General features: G+C 40.3%; 1 protein-coding gene across 1 annotated transcript in view; it reads right to left on the bottom strand.

Annotated features, from left to right (window-relative positions):
• Positions 1-2,661: 2,661 nt before the first annotated feature.
• LOC109913798 (myosin-9-like) overlaps positions 2,662-22,725 on the bottom strand; it is a 70,784-nt gene continuing 50,720 nt past the window's right edge. The window contains exons 23-29 of the mRNA XM_048617332.1: positions 21,576-21,704; positions 20,241-20,329; positions 16,371-16,494; positions 14,625-14,833; positions 12,193-12,301; positions 10,408-10,580; positions 2,662-4,890 (exon numbers count right to left, since the gene is read on the bottom strand). Of these exons, the coding sequence (XP_048473289.1) occupies positions 4,776-4,890; positions 10,408-10,580; positions 12,193-12,301; positions 14,625-14,833; positions 16,371-16,494; positions 20,241-20,329; positions 21,576-21,704 (948 nt within the window). The 3' untranslated portion in view covers positions 2,662-4,775. The remainder of the gene's footprint in view (positions 4,891-10,407; positions 10,581-12,192; positions 12,302-14,624; positions 14,834-16,370; positions 16,495-20,240; positions 20,330-21,575; positions 21,705-22,725) is intronic.

Below are 22,725 nucleotides of genomic sequence, written 5' to 3'. Positions count from 1 at the left end.
TTGGATTCAAAGTATTGAGCATACAATTTTCCTCAGACACAAAGTTCTGATGAGGAGTTTCCAAGTGCAGTTCGATATACAGACTCAGGGACCTTGACATTCATTGTGACCAATAAAATGCATTTTTGCCTTTGCTTTAATACCTATCATTGAATGCCTTGATTTGACAGCTTGCTGCAGCAGTTGAACTGAAAAAAAACCATTGATGTCTGTCCTCTTATGATGCATTTTTGATCACTGACTATCTGTTGAATGCATTGATTCCTCTCATACCTGCCTATTCTGCACAACTCTCAATCCCAACAAATAATGCAACTCCTTTCCACTACTTGTACAATCTTCCCAAGAAAAGATAGTTATGTAACTGCCAATGTTAACCCTAATGAGAACAAAATACCAAAGCATAGAGCAAGTTACTGAAAATTATGGATCTTAGCTGCCAGGCTATCACTTATTACCAACTGCTCTAAAACAGCAGCCTACGTTTGTGGTCTTAAAATATTTTGATCTTTAGTTCTTAATTCAAGCCGTTACTACTCACCAAACAAGTCCTGCTCATCGAAGAGGTTATTCCATGTTAAGTGGATGCGTGCTAGTCATTGGTCAATTCACTTGGACCAATCCCTTGCACGAAAACTATCACTGGAGAGGGTTCATAAAAGATTTACCAGGCATGGAGAGTTTCAGTTACAAAAACAGGTTGGATAGGCTGGGACTTTTCACCAGAGTGTAGGAGGTCAAGGGGTGACCTCAGAGGTTTATAAAATCATGAGGGGTACAGATAAAGGTGAATAGCAAAGGTCTTTGCCCTAGAGTGGGGGAGTTCAAAACTAGGGGGCATTTTTTTTTTTTAAGCTGAGGGGAGTAAAATTTAAAAAGGAACACGGTGGGGTGGCTTGTATGTAGAATGAACTGGAGAAAATGGTAGATGCAGGTAGAGTTACAACATTTAAATTGCATTTGGACAGGCCGATTTTGCATCCAATTGACAAGCTCTCCCTGAATCTCATGTGATCTAATTTTACTAATCAGTCCACCATGTAGAACTTTGTCAAACCTAATAACGTTACATTTGGAAAGTATTAACAGGGTTGGAAAAAGCATGAGGAGTTTATGAAAGGCAAATCATGCTAAAGAAATCTGGAGTTTTTTCAGGATGTAACTGGTACAATAGATAATGAAGGACCAGTAGATATGGTTTATTTGTATTTTGAGAGATTTTGAAAAAGTCAGTCACAAGAGGTTAGTGGGCAAAGATACAAGCACACAGAATAGATGACACTATATTAGCATAGATCAAGAATTTTTCAAGAGGCAGGCATTGGCTCGTGGTATACTGTAAGGATCAATGCTTGAGCCTCAGTTATTCAGGACATGTAAAATGACCTGGATGAGGGAAACAAATGCAACATTTAAAAGTTTGTTGTTAGGACAAAACTGGGAAGGACTGAGACTTGGAGGTAAAGAGTTTTCAAGGTGATTGACAAATTGAGTGAGTGGCAAACACATGGCAGAGGCAGTACAACATGCCTAAGTATGAATCTATGCACTTCCATGTAAAAAAAAGGAAGAATGTTAGTTAAATAGTGATATATTGGAAGGTGTGGATGTACAAAGGGATCTGGATGTCATCGTACACCAATGAAGATAGACAGGCAGGTGCAGCAAGCATTTAGGAAGGCAAATGGTACGTTGACCTTCATTGCAAGAGGATTAGAGTTCAGGAGTAGGGATGTCTTACTGCAACTTTCTGGGACCTTGGTGAAACCATGCTTTGAATATTTCATGTAATTTTGGTTCCCCTATAAGAAAGGATATACTGGTCTTACAGGGAGTGCACAGAAGGTTCTCTAGTGTGAGGATGGTTGGTCTGTACCAAGGAGATACTAGTTGACTGGGCTTGTATTCACCAGAGTTCAGAAAGAGGGGGGAATCTGACTGAAACAGAAATATTCTATCAGGGCTGTACAGATAACTAGATGCAAGGAGGACGTTTTGCCTGGTTGGAGAGTTTAGAACCAGTGAAGAGTGTGTTCCAGGATATTGGGGTAGACTGTTAAGGACTGAGATAAGAAAAATGTCTTCACTCAAAGGGTAATCCACCTATGGAATTCTCTACCACTGTAGGCTTTGGAGGCCAAATGACTGAATATATTCAAGATAAATATATTTATAGCTTTTAAAGGCATCAAGGGGTATGGGGAGATAGCAGGAATATGACATTGAGATGATCAGCCACAGTTCTACTGAATCGCAGAGCAGGCTCGGAGGGCCGAACGGCCTGCTATAATTTCTATGATAGGATAAAGGATAATCTAACATTAATTGAAAGTTTGACACTCTTCATTCCTATTTTAATGTTTAATTTGAATTTTAGTCAGAAAATGAAAGCCTCACTGCCATAAAAATCAGGACACACTGTATATGCATAACACTAGATTCCCAAGGGTTTGAAGGGCAGAACTGAAATGAGGCAGGGAGATAGCTGTGGAGTACCACAAAGCTGTAAAATAAATACACCTGAACTGTTGCATTGGTAGGAAGCAGGAAGCAGCCCTTTACAGTTGCAGGACAGCACAGCAAAGTTCAACATAAAAGGAGTTTAATTCTCATGAATATCACAAATTGGAGCAGTCGACAAACATTCCACATCAACCAGAATTTTTCAATAAATCTTTATTTGTAACACATTTGTGGTAACATCTGCAAACCACTGTTACAATTCAGTTTAGCGGCACTGGCGTGACACATGTTTAAGGCACTTTTATAAAAATATGACAGTGCGTATGTGTCTGTTAAGAATTCAACCAGTTTCTGTAGCAAACCTTACAGGAAGAAAAATGGAGCAAATTTTCCTGTGCGCAAGATAAATGTTGCAGCATTTAGGAAAGTGAGACACTTTTTCCTCTCTTAGCCCAATACTAGTGTGTTGTGTATGTAAAACATATCAAACCAAGGTCCCAAACAATTCAGTGAATGAGGGAAGATGGATCCAGGATTGTTGTACCCAGAGAACACTGCATCTCTTACTAGAACTGGGCATGGAGTTTAAAACTGTGCAGTTCGAGATTTAGCACATTTTCCAGTTTTATTTTAATTGGAGGCCAGTGCTCAGAAAAAAAAAAATCATGATTGGCCAGAGCAAATGGTTACATTATATGCATATATATAAAAACGAGAATCCATTACCAAATTTTTCTTGATTATATATTTCCTTGTTTAAATATATATTTGGTCCTTAAAAGAATCACAGGAAATGAAGTCATTTTACAAATCCAGTATAGCCAACAGATTATCAAAAACCTTTCCAAAACAACTATGAAGCAATTGTCATTTAGATAAAAATGAATATATATATCTATGGGTTTCCTTTCAACAGTCTTCTTGGGATGTCATTGCACAATAAAACATTTGCAGAGAAGTCAAGTCTTGGAACTGGCCAGATTTGATTTGTATTGTCTGGACTATTAGTGAACATGTACATCCTCCCCCATAAACCAGTTCTGCACTGCTCTTGACCAAGGATTTCAAATGGACATTCTGAACCAAGCAGAATGCTCAACAAATAACCGATTTAAGCAGGAATTGTAGTTTGCATTTTTAAACCACTCAAAAGGTGTACCACAGAGAACAAGGAGTACTGGTTAGAAGCCTTACTTTTAAGTTAAGATGGATGCCCATGCTAACTGCATGTTCTGGAGTTGACTCTTTGAATAAGTTCATTACTTGAAAACATTAATAGAGACTGACTGGAGGAAAAATGATATATTTTTCCATGAAAATAGACCATTCCATCAATAGATCCCAAAAACTAAAGCTAGTAAATGAAGATTGTCACAATTAATTCACAGAAAACAAAAGGGTGTTAGGGAAAGCACACTGGTTTGCTAGGCCTCAAATCAGCATGGACAAAGGTAAACTGAAAAAAGAGGTTTCCAGTTAGATGTTAATTGTTTTCTGTTACTACCTGAGCCAATTCACATCAGCAGGAAGAGAGAAAATTCTGTTCTCAATGCCACTGAAACCTCTCCGGCAGTGATTGGGTAGCCTGCTCCCCACAAGGGACTAACTCCAAGCAGCAAGACTTCAAATATGAAATACTTTCAATGAGGCAGAACTGCTGTTAGTACATATCAATGCTTTCCTCAGAATTGAGTTTTCAGATCATCACTATGCCATTTGTACAACACCCATTGATGTTTCTGAACCAGTGAATTAACTTTTGCTGCATGATCCCCAAATGGTTATAAAGGATTGTCAAAACAACGTGCATTTGTCATCTAAAACTAGACACAAGTTTCAGGAGCCTCTTGCCCAATGGAATTCTACAATCCTAAATCACAATACTAAAAACATAACCAAAGTAAAACAAGGACAAAAACTCTTCTTTTAAAGACAATGAAAAGTATTGCTCCATAGGCTCAATTCCAGGCTAGGTCAGGTCACAAGCTGAGAATTATAGAGCTGCAATTAATTTTAAGAAACGTAATTCTACATAAGGGTTAGGTCTTAACCCTCCTTCACTGGGTCTGCTGCTGCATGTACGATGAACCTTATTCTTCCTGATACACAATAACTGTTGTATGCTATTAGCACATTACAAAATTATTCAGAAAGAAGTTATATAAAGCTGAGCGGGAAAGAAGAGGGGACAAGTGCCCTGGTGTTACCTACAGCAGCATAAAATACACAGCTATGCACTTTTTAAAAAATCATAATCACAATTGGCCCAATGATGGCATTTACACTGCGAATGCAGGTTGGCATTTTGGCATTTATTCAGCAGCTTTGGAATCTCCTGCATCACTTCGACCTTCAACATCATCATCCGAAATTTCATCCAGTTTTCTGCCTGCGGTACGACGCACAGTGAATGGCACATCCCCACGCCTATGAAGAAACATATTCAAATATTGAACTTCACGTCAAACAATTTAAGAGCTTGAGAGAAATAGATTGATTACCAACATGCAGTAGTTTCAGCTGAATAGGAGGTCAGAGCTTCTCCTGTAATCATCAGTTTCTCAACAGATTACACACTAACATGTCCACCAGTGTTTAGCTAAGGATTCAATAAGTTTTAAAATCAGGACCCTTACAACCAACAATTTATATTAAAAAACTGATAGCACAAACCAGAAATTCAGATTTCTTTGCAGTTGTACAATACTTGGAGCCTGTTCTGCCATTCAATTAGATCACAGGATCTGTTTCTAAACTGTATTTATTTGCCATTATTCCATAGAACATGGAACATGGAACATGGAACATTACAGCGCAGTACAGGCCCTTCGGCCCTCGATGTTGCGCCGACCTGTGAAACCAATCTGAAGCCCATCTAACCTAAACTATTCCATTATCATCCATATGTTTATCCAATGACCATTTAAATGCCCTTAAAGTGGGCGAGTCTACTATTTTTGCAGGCAGGGCATTCCACGCCCTTACTACTCTGAGTAAAGAACCTACCTCTGACATCTGTCTTATATCTATCACCCCTCAATTTAAAGCTATATCCCCTCGTGCTAGCCATCACCATCCGAGGAAAAAGGCTCCCACTGTCCACCCTATCTAATCCTCTGATCATCTTGTATGTCTCTATCAAGTCACCTCTTAACCTTCTTCTCTCTAACGAAAACAGCCTCAAAACCCTCAGCCTTTCCTCATAAGACCTTCCCTCCATACCAGGCAACATCCTGGTAAATCTCCTCTGCACCCTTTCCAATGCTTCCATATCCTTCCTATAATGCGGTGACCAGAACTGTACGCAATACTCCAAGTGCGGCCGCACCAGAGTTTTGTACAGCTGCAACATGACCTCATGGCTCCGAAACTCAATCCCTCTACCAATAAAACCTAACATACTGTACGCCTTCTTAACAACGCTATCAACCTGGGTGGCAACTTTCAATGATCAATGCACATGGACACCGAGATCTTTCTGCTCATCCACACTACCAAGAATCTTACCATTAGCCCAGTACTCGGTATTCCTGTTACTCCTTCCAAAGTGAATCACCTCACACTTTTCCGCATTAAACTCCATTTGCCACCTCTCAGCCCAGCTCTGCAGCTTATCTATGTCCCTCTGTAACCTGCAACATCCTTCCGCACTATCCACAACTCCACCGACTTTGGTGTCATCCGCAAATTTACTAACCCATCCTTCTTCCCCCTCATCCAGGTCATTTATAAAAATGACAAACAGCAGTGGCCCCAAAACAGATCCTTGAGGTACACCACTAGTAACTGAACTCCAGGATGAACATTTCCCATCAACCACCACCCTCTGTCTTCTTACAGCTAGCCAATTTCTGATCCAAACCGCTAAATCACCCTCAATCCCATGCCTCCGTATTTTCTGCAATAGCCTACCATGGGGAACCTTATCAAACGCTTTACTGAAATCCAAATACACCACATCAACCGCTTTACCCTCATCCACCTGTTTGGTCACCTTCTCGAAGAACTCAATAAGGTTTGTGAGGCACAACCTACCCTTCACAAAACTGTGTTGACTATCCCTAATCAAATTATTCCTTTCTAGATGATTATAAGTCCTATCTCTTATAATCCTTTCCAACACTTTACCCACAACCGAAGTAAGTCTATAATTACCAGGGTTGTCTCTACTCCCCTTCTTGAACAAGGGGACAACATTTGCTAGTCTTCTGGCACTATTCCTGAAGACAATGACGACATAAAGATCAAAGCCAAAGGCTCTGCAATCTCCTCTCTAGCTTCCCAGAGAATCCTAGGATAAATCCCATCTGGCCCAGGGGACTTACCTATTTTCATACCTTCCAGAATTGCTAACACCTCCTCCTTATGAACCTCAATCCCGTCTAGTCTAATAGACTGTATCTCAGTATTCTCCTCGACTACATTGTCTTTTTCCTGCGTGAATACTGACGAAAAATATTCATTTAGCACCTCTCCTATCTCTTCGGACTCCACGCACAACTTCCCACTACTGTCCTTGACCGGCCCCAATCTTACTCTAGTCATTCTTTTATTCCTGACATACCTATAGAAAGCTTTAGGGTTTTCCTTGATCCTACCTGCTAAAGACTTCTCATGTCCCCTCCTGGCTCTTCTTAGCTCTCTCTTTAGGTCCTTCCTGGCTAACTTGTAACTCTCAAGCGCCCTCACGCCTCATCTCTACATAAGCCTCCTTCTTCCTCTTGACAAGAGATTCAATTTCTTTAGTAAACCACGGTTCCCTCCATATCACTCAATATCCAAACCTAAAAACATCTATCGATTTACTCTTGAAAATCTCAGTCAACTTGGCATCAGAGCACAGATTTCAACTAAAATGAAAGAAGATACTGCAGATGCTTGAAATCTGAAATAAAGGGAAAATGTTGTAGGAATTCAGCAGGTCTGGTAACATCTGTGAAGAAAGTAACAGTTAGCCAAGAGTCTATGACTTCAGAACTGAAAAGGGTTAGAAACACTGCTTCACCAGGAAGGTACATTTGAGGCCTTGAACAATGAGGGGTGGGGAGGTGAGGTGGGTGACTGAACCAAGCAGAATGCTCAACAAATAACTGATTTAAGCAGGAACTGTATTTGCATTTTTAAACCACTCAAAAGGTGCACCACAGAGAACAAGGAGTACTGGTTAGAAGCCTTACTGCATTTGCATAGTTGGAAGAAGTAGAGAGATGAAGGAAATATAAACAAAGATACAGGAGTGGATCTGCAAACTCAAACAGACGCTTTATTTCAGTAAAGCAATGAATTATGACAAGATTCTCAGTTTGTGCACTTACAATAAATATGCATACTTAATTTCTTCCGCTGTGAAATTTGCTGCAGCCCCTTAAACTGGCTTAATGTTCCTGCTGACCTTAGCAGACTAAAAACAAACCCTTTCAGGAAATAGGTCTTATTTGCTGACTGGTGGAGACTGAAAACACACTCTTTCCAATGACCAGAAAACTAAAAACTGAACGATACTTTTTCAATTTCAAGTTTTCAAAAGAACATGACTGAAGCTAGAGATAGCAAAAACTGCAGATGCTGGAGTCAGGGATAACAAAGTGTGGAGCTGGAGGAACACAGCAGGCCAGGCAGCATCAGAGGAACAGGAAAGCTGACGTTTCGGTTCGGGACCTTTAAGAAATGGGGAGGGGGAGGGGAGCTCAAATAAAGAGAGGAGGGCTGGGGACCGTCGGTGAGTGAATATAGGCAGTGGTGGGGATTGGTCAGTGAGGTGGGAGTGGCGGATAGATGGGAGAGATGATGGACAGGTTGCGTCAGGTCAAGGAAGCAGGGATGAGAGGGAGGGTTGGTCATGGGATGAGGCCAGGGGTGGGGAGATTTTGAAACTGGTAAAATCCATGTTCAGGCCATCGGGCTGTAGGCTCCTGAGGTGGAATATGACTGAAGCTAAACAGTTTTAATTTCTTGTGACCTTAGTTTCCTTTTCAGTTCAAATTTCCTTGCTAGATGAAATGAATTCCCTATTACTTGTTTCATTAATTTTCAAGTCTTCCATTTTACAACCCACCTTATTCCCTTCCAATTCCCTTTGAATCCCCCAGTGTATCTTGATTGAGAACACCTCTTTGGTCTTGTCACAGTAATTGTTTTTTATTTCTGCTGTTTCACAACTGAATGTTGTTTCACTGCCAAGGCTGAATGTGAACATACACATTCCTGCCTTTCTTCCAAGGTGTTGGCAAAGTAAAAACAGCACCACGAAGTGTGGCTAGAGACAAATGAAAGCTAGACAGACTCAGTTAATTTTAATACATAAATAGGTTTGAGTCAAAGGTGTGGCCATGGCTACACGCATGCGCCCCAGTTATGCCTGTCTCTTTGTGGGACATGGAACATTCCCTGTTCCCAACTTACTTGGGTCCCTCCCCACAATGATTTCTCCAGTACATTGATGGTATCATTAGTGCTGCTTCCCTCTCATTCAGAACTAGAAAAATTTGTCAATTTAGTTTGCAGTTTCCACCGTGTACTCACTTTCACCTGGTCCATCACAGATTCCTCCCTTCCCTTCCTCAACATCTGTTCCCATTTCTGGGGATAGACTAACCACCGACATACACTACAAACCCAACAACCCCCAGTTACTTCAACTATACATCCTCACACCTTGCTCGTCCAAGGACTCCATCCCATTCTCCCAGTTTCTTTGTCTCAGTTGCATCTGCTCTGATGATGTCACCTTCTGCAGGGGGCCCTCAAACGTCTACCTTTCTCTTCAACCAAGGATTCCCTGCTACTATGGTCGACAGAACAATTAGCAGTGTCTGACCCATCTCCTGCACTTCCTCCCTCATCCCTTCCCTTTCCTCCCACAAAAATGATAGGATCCCTCTGGTCCTCACAAGCCTCCATATCAGAAAGCTACCATTTCCATCACCTCCAATGGGATGCCATGACCAGACACACGTTTCTCTCCCCTCCCTTGTCAGCATTTCACAAGGACGGTACCCTCTGGGACACACTGGTACACCACTCCTCCATTCTCAACATCTCCTCAGACTCCCACAGCACCTTCCTTTGCAATCACAGAAGCTTTAATCCCTGCCCATTTACCTCCTCCTTCCTCCCCATCCAAGGCCCCAGACATACCCTCCTGCTGAAACAGTGATTCACCTGTACTTGACTCAATCTAGTCTACTACATTTGCTATTCACAATGTGTTCTTCTGCTACATTCGGGAGACAAAACACAGCCTGGGTCACTACTTTGTAGAACATCAATGCTCTATTCACAAAAATGACCCCGAACTTCCAATTGCCTGCCACTTCAATACACCGCTATGTTCTCTGCCAACATTTCTGTTGCAGGCTGCTGCAGCATTCCAGCATGCCACAGTGCAAGTTTGAATAAGAACATCTCATTTTCTGCTTCGGGACCCTGCAGCCTCTAGGAATCAACATCAGCTTCAATAACTTTACAGCCCGATTCCATACTTCCATTTTTTTTTAAACCCATCCCACACCTTGTCCTGTAACAACACTGGTTGCTTTTAGCACACAGTCACCCATTCCCACGTGCTCTTAGGTCCATTATTACTTTATTTAGGTTGGATTCAGCACTGCTAACCCATTGTCTCACTCTCAGCTCTTACCTCTTATTCAGCTTTTCTTCTGTCCTGGCCGGCTATCCATTATTTCCTTGTGTACCTACCTTTTTCATTTCTCTACTCCCTGGGCTCTGTCCGCTCTAGTCTCCCCTTTTCTCCACCACCCCTCCTCTACTTCAGCTTCTAGCTACTAACAGTTCTGAAGAGTCACCGTCTTGAAATATTAACTCTGCTTTCTTCTCAAGTTCTGCCTGACCTCCTGAATTTCTCCAACGATTTTTGTTTTGGCTTTCTTAATGTTCGCAAGACAGGATTCTCACAGTGTGAGCACTCTGTCAACCTCTTCTCACCTGAGCTTGCTCTTGAGTGCGCTGACTTCACGGGTCATTGCATCTGCAGTTTCAGTAGTATCTTCCAGTTCTCGCTGCAGTTTTCTGCGGGAAGCATTCGCACGCTGGGCTTCCTCTTCTGCCTCCTCCAGCTGTCGTTTCAATTGCTTCAAACGGGAGTTTGCTTTTTCCACCTGTAATGGAAGTGTACAAACTGGGATCATAGGGCTATAACTTCCATTACTCCAGTATGCCAATCACCATGGACTTATTTTCTTTAGAAAGATGGCTAAAGTACTAACTAGCATATTTAACTACACAAGATACAACATATGACTGAAGTGATTATAATAATTCCCTGCAGTTCTACCTTCAGCAGTTTAAGCTCTGGGCTCTTGAAAACATTGTTACAGTTAACTTATGACCAGTTCTTTATGTATTCTAATAATTTGGCTATTTAACTCAACATTCCACTGGAAGAATCTGACACTGACATTCTGGAGAGCAGGGTTTTATTCCAGTGAGACAGTCATAACGACACAAAGGAGACCACCCTGCCTATCTAATGCTTACCAAAAGCTAGTGGGTCGTTTTGGTGCAGCCTCGGCTGAACAAACTTCAAATCCAAAACAGGCTGAACAGCTAAACCTGTAGATGGCGCATGTAATGAGCGCAGTTGTTCTAAGGAATTGCAACCTTTGGCAAAATTTTTAAACTGTTGTTTCAGAGCCAGCAGGTGATGTCAGAAGGACTCAAGACTAATGGGTAAAGGCTGATGCCCAACTATGATCTGATTTGGGCTATTGTGGCAGCAAGAGATATTGAACAGAATTCATGTAGCTTTTCTGAGAATGGCAGGAAATTCAGAACTGTCCTTGGATTGCTCCACCCAGCAGCCAGTTTGAAAGTACTAAGTCCAGAGGATTAACAGAAGATCATAAGTTTCAGGACGAGTTTCATGAAATGTAGAAAAAAAGCTGACTATATTGGAGAAATAAATGCTTCAATTTCTTGATTTAATAACCTTTGACCTGCTGCCTATGTTGAATTGTAGACTGAAATATGAACACAGGTTAGCTAAAATTCATAAATCCAATGAATAGTTATAGGAGTAAGAGATAATTTTTCTTTTATTCATTAATGAGATAAGGGCATCACTGGATAGGCAGCATTTATTGCCCAGAGGGCAGTTCAGAGTCAACCACATTGCTATGGGTCTGGAGTCACATTTAGGCCAGACCAGGTAAGGATGGCAGTTTCCTTCCCTAAAGGATATGATTGAACCAGATGGGTTTTTCTGACAATCGATTCATGGTAATCACTAGATTCTTAATTCCAGATATTTTACCGAATTCAAATTCCACCATCTGCTGGGCGGGAGTCAAACCCATGTCCCCAGATTGTTATCTGCGCCTCTGGACTAATAGTCCAGCGATAATAGCACTAGGCTGTTGCCTTGGAAGATTTTCATAAGATTAAACTACAACATCAATCCACATACGAACATACAGAATAGAAGTAGTATACGACTGAGTCCTACTTCTGATTCTATTTTATTTTATATGTTCACATTTGCTTTGCTGTTTGATGAATCACACCATCTTGGAAAAAGAGGCGAGGCAAGGCAGACCTAAGGGGTATTAATCTTGGGGGCAATCTTAGAGGTCCAGTCAGATAACTCTGCCAAGGAAAGCATGTGGCTTAGAAAGTGTTTGGGAAGAGGAAAACAAAACAAGCGAATCTTGTGTGCAGCTCATATTTCAGAAGCACATCACATCTCTGTAGAGATCAAATCTCAAGACTGACCTGGTCTTTGTATTGATCAGCATTGCGTCTTTCATCCTCCATCTGCAGCATCACCTCCTTCAGCCTCTTTTCAGAACGACGCACTAATTTACTGGCAGCTTGTTTTTCCCTAGTTTGACAAAGTCAGTATATTAGTTAGCAGATTTTCTCAAGGCGCTAACATGAACTGGTCAATAGATGTGTGTGCTGACAGCCCGCTGTACTTCACCCAAGGGGTTAAGTATGAGATTTATTCAACTTTAAAGGCTATTTGACTGTTTAGAATATTACAGATGAGCTCTGTCCTCTCCAAGTACTCATACAGCCAGTCCTCCCTGAGATATTAAATAATAATCACTGCTGATTAATATTCTCTCTTTCCAAACTCAGAAATTATGGCCTAAGTATGTCCCAACTGAGGTCAGTTAACTAACCACAGATCAAAGTTCAAACCTGGAATCTTCCTGAAACAATGGTTCATCTCCATAATGAGTGCACTATTTACCAACCTAACCAGTAACATCTTAGTTTCATTGGCTGTCACTGGTTAAAAGGTATTTGAAACAAGAATACTGATCAATGAGGTTTAAAACTGAATTCTAAAACTAGTACACTACACAACATTATAAACAAGTCGATTAAATGAACAAAAATATCCAACGATCAGCTAATTCAGTAGCAGCTGGATTACCATTTGGACTAACCCATTCATACCCTCAAAATCAAAACTGAAATATCTCGTCAGTACTGTTTTTTTTTAATTCATGTGCGCTTTCTGGGCATTGCTGACTGGTCAGCATTTATCGCCCATCCCTAACTGCCCTTGGAGGTGGTAGTGATGGTGAGCTGCCTTCTCAAACCACTGCAGTCCACTTGCTGTGGGTTGACCCACAATGCCATCAGGGAGAGAATTCCAGGATTTTGACCCAGCGACAGTGAAGGAAGAGCAATATATTTCCAAATTTTCTTTGAATATTGTAGAATTGGCTGAAATCCCCTTCGAACAATGCAATGGTCTTTTCTCTTCATACTTGGAAGAGATGGCTGTGCTGGAATGAGTACTCATCCCTAGATTCAAACAGTGACATCCTAATCCAATCCAAAGTGATGGTTGGGACCTCAAGCAAGTTCCAGGGAATCACTAGAGTTCTGACTGACTTATAACAACTATGATCCCATTCTAACAGACAGAGCCCTCACTTTAAGGTACTCCACATTCTTTCATTCTTGCAGGTCTCCCTGGATGGTATACTTCTAAAAGCAGTCATGTTGTAGCTTATGGGAGAGTACAGGCAGAAGAAGGGGAACAGATGACCACCAGCGAGTTGACAATCACCAAGCAAGTATTGCAGGAGTAATGAGAGTGAATTTTATTTTTTAACCTAGCAAAAAAGGTTTCAATACTGGCAACTGGTAATTCCTCTTGCAACAATAAATCGAGGATTCTACAGTTAAGGGAACAGGCAGATATTTACGTGGCTGCAGACATGATTCCAGGTCAGCATATTGCCTCCTGATGTCAGGGTCAAGATGTCACCAAATAGCTGCAGAGCATAGAAGTTGGAGAGCAAGCAGGCAGAACGTGCCAATACTGGAAAGATTAGGCAAAACAGAAATGAGGCGCTATACAGAAATTTTAAACAAGGAAGGAGATCAAAAGGCAGTAACTTCCAGATTATTCCCAGTAACCAAAAATTAATGAATACAGAAATTGGATGATACAGCAGATGCATGCATGACTGGACAGATGGTGCAGGAAAGAAAGATTCCACTGGCAGTGAGACCAGTTGTAGGGGAGGTGGAACTTGTAAAGACAGCTCAACACAACAGGGTCGATTGCCCTAATGGGGAGGTGTGCTTGTGATATGGTTGAAGGTTTAAAATAACTAGACCCTGAAGCACAATGCATTATTAGGAAATGAGAAGCTAGGTGTAAAAAGAATTGACACAGACTAGAGTAGGAAATAGCAAGCTATTAATTATTGTCAGATTAAGAGGGAATACAATAAGGTTATGACCAACACCCTCCCCCACAACAAGCCCTGATCTATTGAGAACTAGCACAAAAACAACAGACTCCATGGCCTCATTCTGTGCTGTAACTTAAGACTTCTTTATACTTAAATGTTTTATTAAAAGAAGTGATGCAGGGATATCTTGATCAAAGCAGCACTAGAACAAAAGGGAACTTTGTTTTATTCGGTTCTATACTAACGCATAGAAACATTTTCTAATTCCAACTTTAAATGCTAATGTTAAGCTGTCCATTTATATTGCTCAAATTCACTATTTCAGGAAGCTAAGCAAGAGCACAGTAGGTCACATTAGGGAACATTGTTTGTTCTAGATGTTTAGTTTCCAATCACTTTATAAATAGCATCTTTCCCGACCTTCTCCTCAAAGATATTTACTCCTAGCATATTTCATCTATATTATTTCAGAACTATTTGTACCGTGTCTCTGCATCAAGCTGCTCCTCCAGTTGAGCAATTTTGGCCTCTAGTGCTGTGATGTTTGCCTTGTATTTAGATCTAACAGCATTCTCCATCTCTTGCAACTTGGCTTTCAGCTCCTTATTCTGTCGTTCTGATTGCTGGCGAGCATTTTCAGCCTTCTGGGCATTGCTGCGTTCAGCTGAAAGATCTGCATTTATCTGGTCAACCTTTGCAACAGAATCATTAAATGCAAAACATTTAACACAAAACACTGACATTTAAACAGGTTTAACTCTCAACCAACATTACGAGAGAGTTGAGTGAAACCTTTTGACCAAAATGCCCTAACCAGAGCATCATTTCTAGTTCTTACAAACTAACTACCCTGCTAAGTTCTCCCGAGAAGTACAGAGTAGGGGATTACAGGTATACTGCAGCAGTATTAATTTAGGGTCCCCAGTATTTAGGGTCAGTAAATCATGCACATGTTCTTTATCAGAATCTTCAGAACAATTATTTCAAGTCTCACAAGCAATTCAACTGCGCCCAGTAAATCATCCACATAAAAAAAATAGTTCACATTACCTGCCCAAGTCTGTGGACTGTGTGCAACATACATACCCCAATTTTATTTTTACTAGCAAAATTTTTCAAGTTACAATTAAACTGAAATTTAGGCGATCAATAAAGACTGGCTCGCAACCTACAAATTGTAACAGTAAGGTAATTTCAAGGAACTTAATGCCACTGACACACACTTATGTATGTTATTTAACTAAGACTTATCAGTTTAGAGGACTTATTTTGAATTCTAACTCCTGCCACTGATTGGAAAGACAACAGGAAATGTTCCACATGCACACTTGGTCCACAACGCAGCCATAGGCGCATATGCAATTGTTCCTGACACCTTCCTGGTCAGTGACAGATTTTGGATCTATGAAAGACAATGTCGCCTCCCGATGCTTTGGAATCTGCAATGTAAGCATTTCCCATGGGATTTTCAACATTAAAATTCATTGCTTACATCTACGTATGTGGTCAATATTGTCACTAATGGCATTATAATGAAAATTCCACTGCAGCATTTCAGTGTAGAACACAAAAAACGTTGGCAACAACTTATTACAATTCCCCATTTGTGATGAGATCACAATCATAATGAAGTTTTATGTCAGCATTTTGGATCCTTAGGCCTGCATCCTTAGGCTAGATCCTTTTTCTGCAAAAAGTTTCTACACAGTTCAGGTAGGTCAACTCCTGAGGTTAATAAGAGTTTCATTAATTCCACATTAGTAATTTAAGAAAAATTCAGTCAATATATTTTAAAATTGATCCTTACATTATTCATAATTTACTGAATTAGCAGAAGCATGTTTTACAGAAGAAACATTTAGTAAACAATAAGTGGACCACATACAAGACCTGCACACCTAAAAATGGATAAACTTTACTGCTGGTCTATGTCAAACCAACCTATTCAGTTTCATGTCACCAGCTCACAGAACATGCTGAAAGCTACAACTGAGCATGTCCGCCACAACGTCACAGCACAAATAAACACTGCCTATTTTTAACCTACGGGCACACTGTCAACAAAAATTGTCTAATATTTTTTGACCCATCCGTTTAAGTCAATACAGTAATTTGGTTGGGGGAATGGGATTATATGTAATTTTTAACTATCCATAGAACATGATGAATTACATGAAATGACATGATAAATTACAGGAAAAACAAAGTGAAAGTTTATTTAGCACATACCTGGAGATTAGCTTTTCTGAGGCGATCATTGGCCATTTCAGCATTGGTCTGCTCTTCCTCTACCTCCTCCTCCAGTTGAGCAATCCTGGCCTCAAGCCGTCTCTTTTCTTCTAGAGCCAAAGATCTATATTTAAAAAAAACAAAAAAATTGGTCAGAAATAATCCTTCAATTGTAACTGTTTCTCTACCTCAGTAAGTAGAAATACTGCAACAAAAGCCAACCCCTGAACATATTCTGGACAGAAACTCTCTCACACGTGCACTTAAAACAGTCAGCACACCTGTCACTTTCCCCAGGGGTCAACCTTCCACGCCCAACCATGAGACAGGCTCCTTCAGCACTAATCCAATTGCTGCCTGTTGTACAAATATAGGGATGCACAGATCAGAGACAAAACACTAAAGCCCAACTAGGCAAATCCAAAGTTTAGAAAATAGTACTACTGTTAAATCCCCTTATAATCACTCACTTCACAAAAACACTGAAGGAGAAGCAGCACATGCTTATAATTATCATTGGAATAGTAAACCAGAGGCCCAGGTTAACTTCCTGAACACAGTTCCAAATCCAACCACAGCAGCAGGTAGAATTTAAAACCAATTAATATACCTGGAAGTTGCCTGCATAACGATGAGTATGCAACCATCATTGAATATCATTAACAAGACATCAGGTTCACTAACTTACTATTGTCCAAGTCAGAAGTTACACGACACCAGGTTACAGTCCAACAGGTTTGTTTGAAATTATGAGCTTTCGGAGCACTGCTCCTATGTCAACTTCACCTGACTATAAGCTGGTGTCATGTGACTTCTGACTTTGCCATCCCAGTCCAATTCCAGCACCTCCACATCATGGTTTCCGTGGTATGACATTTGTAACTCCAGATTCAAGGCACTGTGATTGATCCTTAATTGGTCAAATAGCCTAACAAGCCAACAAGTTCAACGGGAATTGGGGATGGGCAACAATTGCTGGCCTTGCCAGAAACATTCACATACCGTGAAAGAACAAAGGAAAAGATACACATCATCATCACTCATGGGATGTGGTGGGGCTGGGCTGTCTCTCTATAGTTGGGAGGTGAAAAGTAGTTTGTCAGCCTCAGCAACTGGAAAACACTTTACACGTTATGTTAGAAAGTTTTTAATATATTTCTAGATGGAGCGAGAGTAAAATGATGATATAGGCAATCAATTTTTAAAAATTAAAGTTGTGATATAGTCCAGTTCAACAAAAAGTCAAGTGGTTAGAAAAAAAGATGTAAGCAAGGAAGTAAATCTGTTCAAATCAAATAAGATGAAGTGCTACAATAGGAGCATGTGGTTTTCTCATAACTTTGCACCACAGAGGACAAGTTGCACTTATTGAAATAAGCAATTATAATCACGCGATTATACGGTGAAGTATAATCTTATTTCAAAGTGTTGGCTCAGCTGGCTTATGACAAATTTAAAGAAGCATACATGAAAATAATTATCTGCTTCCAAATTCAAGATGACAACCAACTCATCTACTTTCTCCGCAGCCACTTTAGTAGCTGGGAAGCAGATTGTCAGGCCCTGGATATTTATCAGTTTTCTGTTCCACTAATTTCTTCAGCACATTTTCTTTTTAACTAATACTCATTTCCTTCAATTCTTCCTTTCCAAAAGACCACTGCTTCCCTAGCATTTCTGGAAGTTTTGTTTTCTTCTGTAAAGGCACAACTAAAGTAGTTGTCTAAATGCTGTGCCATTTCCTGGTTTTCCTTCATTAATTTGTCCACTTCAGACTGTAACAGGCATACATTTGTCTGCAATATTCCTCTTCCTTTTGTATACAAATGGAAGCTTTTACAATCTACTTGTTTCTCTCATTCTCATCTCCACACTCTTCTTAAATCAACCTCTTGGCCCTTTGCTGAATTCAGACCTGCTCCCAATCATCAGGCTTAGCACTTTCTCAAGGAATTTATGACACTTCTTTTGAGTTACTATCCTTACCTTTTGTAAGCCATTGTTGGGCTACTTTCCCTATTGTGTTATTTTGCCTGAATAACTTGAAATACATCAATTTCTTAAATGCTTGACATTGCCTTTCCAATGCTGAGCCTTTTAAGGAAGTTACCCATTTTTGCAACCAACTCACCCCTCATATCTTTGCAGCTTCCTTTGTTTTGTTATAGGACCCTAGTTTCAGATTGCACTACTTCTCTTTCCTTCCTAATGAAGGATGCTATCATGCAATGGTTATTTTTTCCTAAAGATCTTCTTACAATAAGATTATTCATTAAGTCCTTATCATTGTGCAAAACCAAAAGTAGGATAGCTGACCCCAGGTCTCAACACACTATTCTATAAAATCATCTTGCACATGCCAGGAATTCTGCTATCACAATATTATTGCTAATATAGTTTGCCCAGTTTAAAAGTAACCACAAATTACTGCAGCATGCATCTTCAATTTCCTGCTTAATGCCTTTCCTACAGACAAATCCCACTAATGTTTTTCATTCTTTGTTGCTTCTTAGCTTCTCCAAGACTGATACCACAGATTTCCTGCACCAAGATCCCTTCTCATTGATTTCATCTTCCATTAGCAATACACCTCTTCTTTCCTTTTTGCCTGTCCTTCCTAAAAGATTGAATACCCTTGGATATTGAGTTCCCAGCGTTTGTCATCCTGCAGCTACGTTCCCAAATCGTAATCATATCACAGTTGTTCAAAACTATTTGTACTGTTAATTTTTCCATCTTTTTCTTGAAACCACACTTTCAGAAGAGCAAATAGTTTTTACCCTGAACTCAACAAGAGGGTTTTCTTTTCAGAAAAAGAAGAGATCAACTGGGTAACAATTCCTCAGGAGGTTTCTTGCTCGTAAACTGAAAGCCAGGCAAAAATAAAAAGGAACTTTCAAAGCCAGTTGCTGTTCAAACAGCCCCAGCAAGGGTGTACAGCAAAACCAGTCGTTATTACAAGTCACGTGATTCTTCAAAGGCCTTTCAATGATCTCTTTGCCATATCAAGTATTTCCACAAAACTGGAAACATTAAGTTTTGAAGGATGTGGAAAAATTAAGTCCTCCAAGAAATTTTAAATATGAAGTGTTTTCATAACAGTTGTACTAGGTTAAACTCCTCTTGATTAAGCTTGTCCAAGCTGCAAGTGATTTCATCACAAAAGCTGTGATTGGGTGGTAAGGAAACACTTAAATTCACTCATGGGATGTGGGAGTTGTTGATTGGCCAGCAATTATTGCTCATCCTCGTAAGACAAGATGGTCAAATCACTTGTGCGAACAGCATGATCACTATAACTAAGAGAACTTTAACAGAGGCCCAAATTAGTTATAGCACCAGTGTCACAACTGGCTTCAACTTAGTAAAGATATTTAAACTTCAAGGCTTTTAATGAAATATGAGAGAGAGAGAGATCCAGTTTCCAAATCAGGGAGATCACATTTTTCCCAAGTTCAGAGACTATGGATATAGAATAGCAAAAATAAAGACATTTTGTTGGAGTGTATCCAGTTAAAATCATTTAATCAGGATAGAGAATAAGTAAACATTTCGCAGTTTTATACTTATTCATGAGGGACAAATGGTATTTGGGGTTATCTGTAGTTAAATGGGGCAAATTCAACTGTTAGTGACACGTCTGCCCTCTGGAGAGAGGGTCAAGTGAAATCAGCATCCTGGATTACTGTATACCAACTGAACCATGTATCCAACGATTGAATCTGAATATCAATAGTGTTCTAATCTATCAAATGTTCGCAAAATTGTCCCTGCTTAGCTCTTTCAAGAGGAGGAAATCATTGTACAAATGGCTATGTGAATGGTACAAGAATTGCAGAAAATAAAGCCCCATTTGGGCAAAGTACATACTTTCCAGAACTGTTGCTGGCAATCTCCTCAGCCAGCTCATCCCTCTCCTGCTGTATCAGTCGCTTGGCACGCTCTGCTGCAGCAAGTTCCTAGATAATTTTTAAAAAGTGCTAATCAAAAACATGACTGTTTGAAAGGAAGTAATGATCTTAAAAAAAAAAACATTTAAATAAGACTTGAATAGTTGCCTGTAAAATGCATATTTCAGCATTCTCCACCTATTAAGATGAATGCCCTGCATAAGTTCTCCCAGGCATTTAGCAATTCCACGGTCAACTTTGAAACTTCTGTTTAAGTTACACTATTCATGGGAGGCATTTAACTATGTTATTTAACATACATACCAGCCATGACAGTCCAAAGGTAATCACTTTACTGGCAAAAACACTCAACTACAAGGAACAGTCAAAATAACAGAACCACAAGGGATTGTTAAGCTATACACAGATTCTCTCTATGGTGAGAGCAAAGTCTGCAAGCATTCAGCAAAGATCCACTTCTGTGGACCAGCTGCTTTTTGACAGGGCCATCACTGCAACTCACGGCTACAGTTTGCTGTTTCATAAATGAAAACTTCTTTCCAGAAATTCAACGCAAAAGCAGTGAAAACATTCAACACACCAAAAAATTACTGATCAAACTTTGCTTCCATCACTAACCATTAAGTAGGTTTGCTTGCGGAAGACCGGGCAGATTTAGTAGGCTGAAGTAAATTACTGAATTTTTCAGTCAGCATTTGCATGCAGTTTAACAGAAGATATTGCCCCTCTCTAGTGAGATTTCATAGTGCATAAAGGAATAAGTAGAAATGCCAAAAATATAGATGCTAAACATGCACAGAGTTATTGAATGGTTTCAGCATTAAAGACCATTCACCTTCTGCATGTTTGTCAGCTCTCGACAAGAGCAACTCCGAGTCCCATTCTCCCACCCTTTCCTAAAGCCTTGTAAATTTGAAATAATTCGCCCTTTTAAAAGCCGCATCTGAATCTGGTTTCATCACATCCAGGCAGTGCATTCCAGATGCCACACTTTACGTCACATTCTGATGGTACTCAGACTTTTGGAAGTTTTATTGCTGCAAGTGGATAATGTTGTATTTTGTATGTACTTTAGATGACAAATGACGTATATGCCTATTGTTAAGTTCACAGCAACAAGTCCACTTAAATAAGCATGTTCTGAGAAAAACGGACATTTTTCACATGGTTGGCAATCGTTGGATCAGCACCACAAGAAACAACTTGTTGAGAGCCAAAAATCTCAGTTTCAAAACCTCCAAGTGTTTTAATAAATTTTTTTCTGTATTAATCTCAGCATATTTTAATCTTGTACCTCCTGGATGTGAAGCATTTCTGCCTCAAGTGCCTTGAGCTTCTTCTCATTTTCTTTGGACTGAGTCAGGATTTCCTCTCGAGAGCTGCAAGCTTCTTCCAGTTCACGCTGGTAGTCTTTAAGCTGAGCCTATTGAAAACATAACATGTCACAAAATACAGTCATGCCCATAGCCATAATCTCTCCAAACAGCACTCTTCCCAAAGCAGAAGTATTTCTTATAAGGGATTGGTATGTTCTTCCACATGCTAGTTTCCAGCCTGTGCTGAATCAAGCACCAATTAGGCACTTTGATCTCACCATGGGCTTCTTGACTCATCAGGTGGTGTGGTGGAAGCCTTTCCCTACTTGAAGCTGCCAGCTAGAGATCAGCAGTCACAGAGCTGCAGAGAGTCATTGCCTACTTTTGCTGCTCAAACTTCAATACTGACACTAGCAAGACAAATATGTTTGCAAATCCCAGAGAGGGGGTTGTGGAAAGGGAGATCAGGGGAATCAGAGGTAAGGCTGGGGTAGGTTCAGCAGCCAAATGCCTGCACACCATTACCATCAACATCACTAAGACCCCAAAATTCTCAGTTTGTGGCAAGTAGTGAACACCCACCTCAAGCCCAGCAGGAAGGTCACCCTGGTTTCCCTCCTGGGAAAGCAGCCACTTTTCTTGCCTGCTGGATAGGTAAGTAATTGGGACGTTGCTGGATTGAGGCTCTTAACTTCTTGTTAATTGACCATTCAAGGGCCTTAACTGGAGGTTGGTCAGGTGGTCATCCACAGACCTTCTAATCCAGAACTCATTTGCTTCAGTGGAAAACCCCACCAAGCCCCATTGCAAGTTATTAGAACAATGTGGTTACAGGCCTGTTTGATGGAGTGACATGAGCCCAGAATGTGGTAGTACCAAAATCAGCAGTTTCTGGGTGCCATGTCATATTGGTGGTGTTAATCTTATGCCCAGCAAGACAACAGGAAATAGAAGATAGCTGATTTGGACTCTAGCTGCAGAAATGAAAAGGTGCTGTGCTAATTGCATGGTGGTTTATGTGTTATCAAGATAATTCTTAAGAATTCTTCTGCCTTTTTCCCCCAAAGATAATTATTGATGCATTTCATACACAGCACTTTTAAACAGAAAAAGGATAGGTTTAACCGA

This window comes from Rhincodon typus, chromosome 37 (genome assembly GCF_021869965.1).
Source record: "Rhincodon typus isolate 14 chromosome 37, sRhiTyp1.1, whole genome shotgun sequence".
In the NCBI taxonomy this organism is placed as follows: Eukaryota; Metazoa; Chordata; class Chondrichthyes; order Orectolobiformes; family Rhincodontidae; genus Rhincodon; species Rhincodon typus.
The sequence above is the reverse complement of the archived record's forward strand: the minus strand, read 5'-3'. Positions and strand labels throughout refer to the sequence as shown.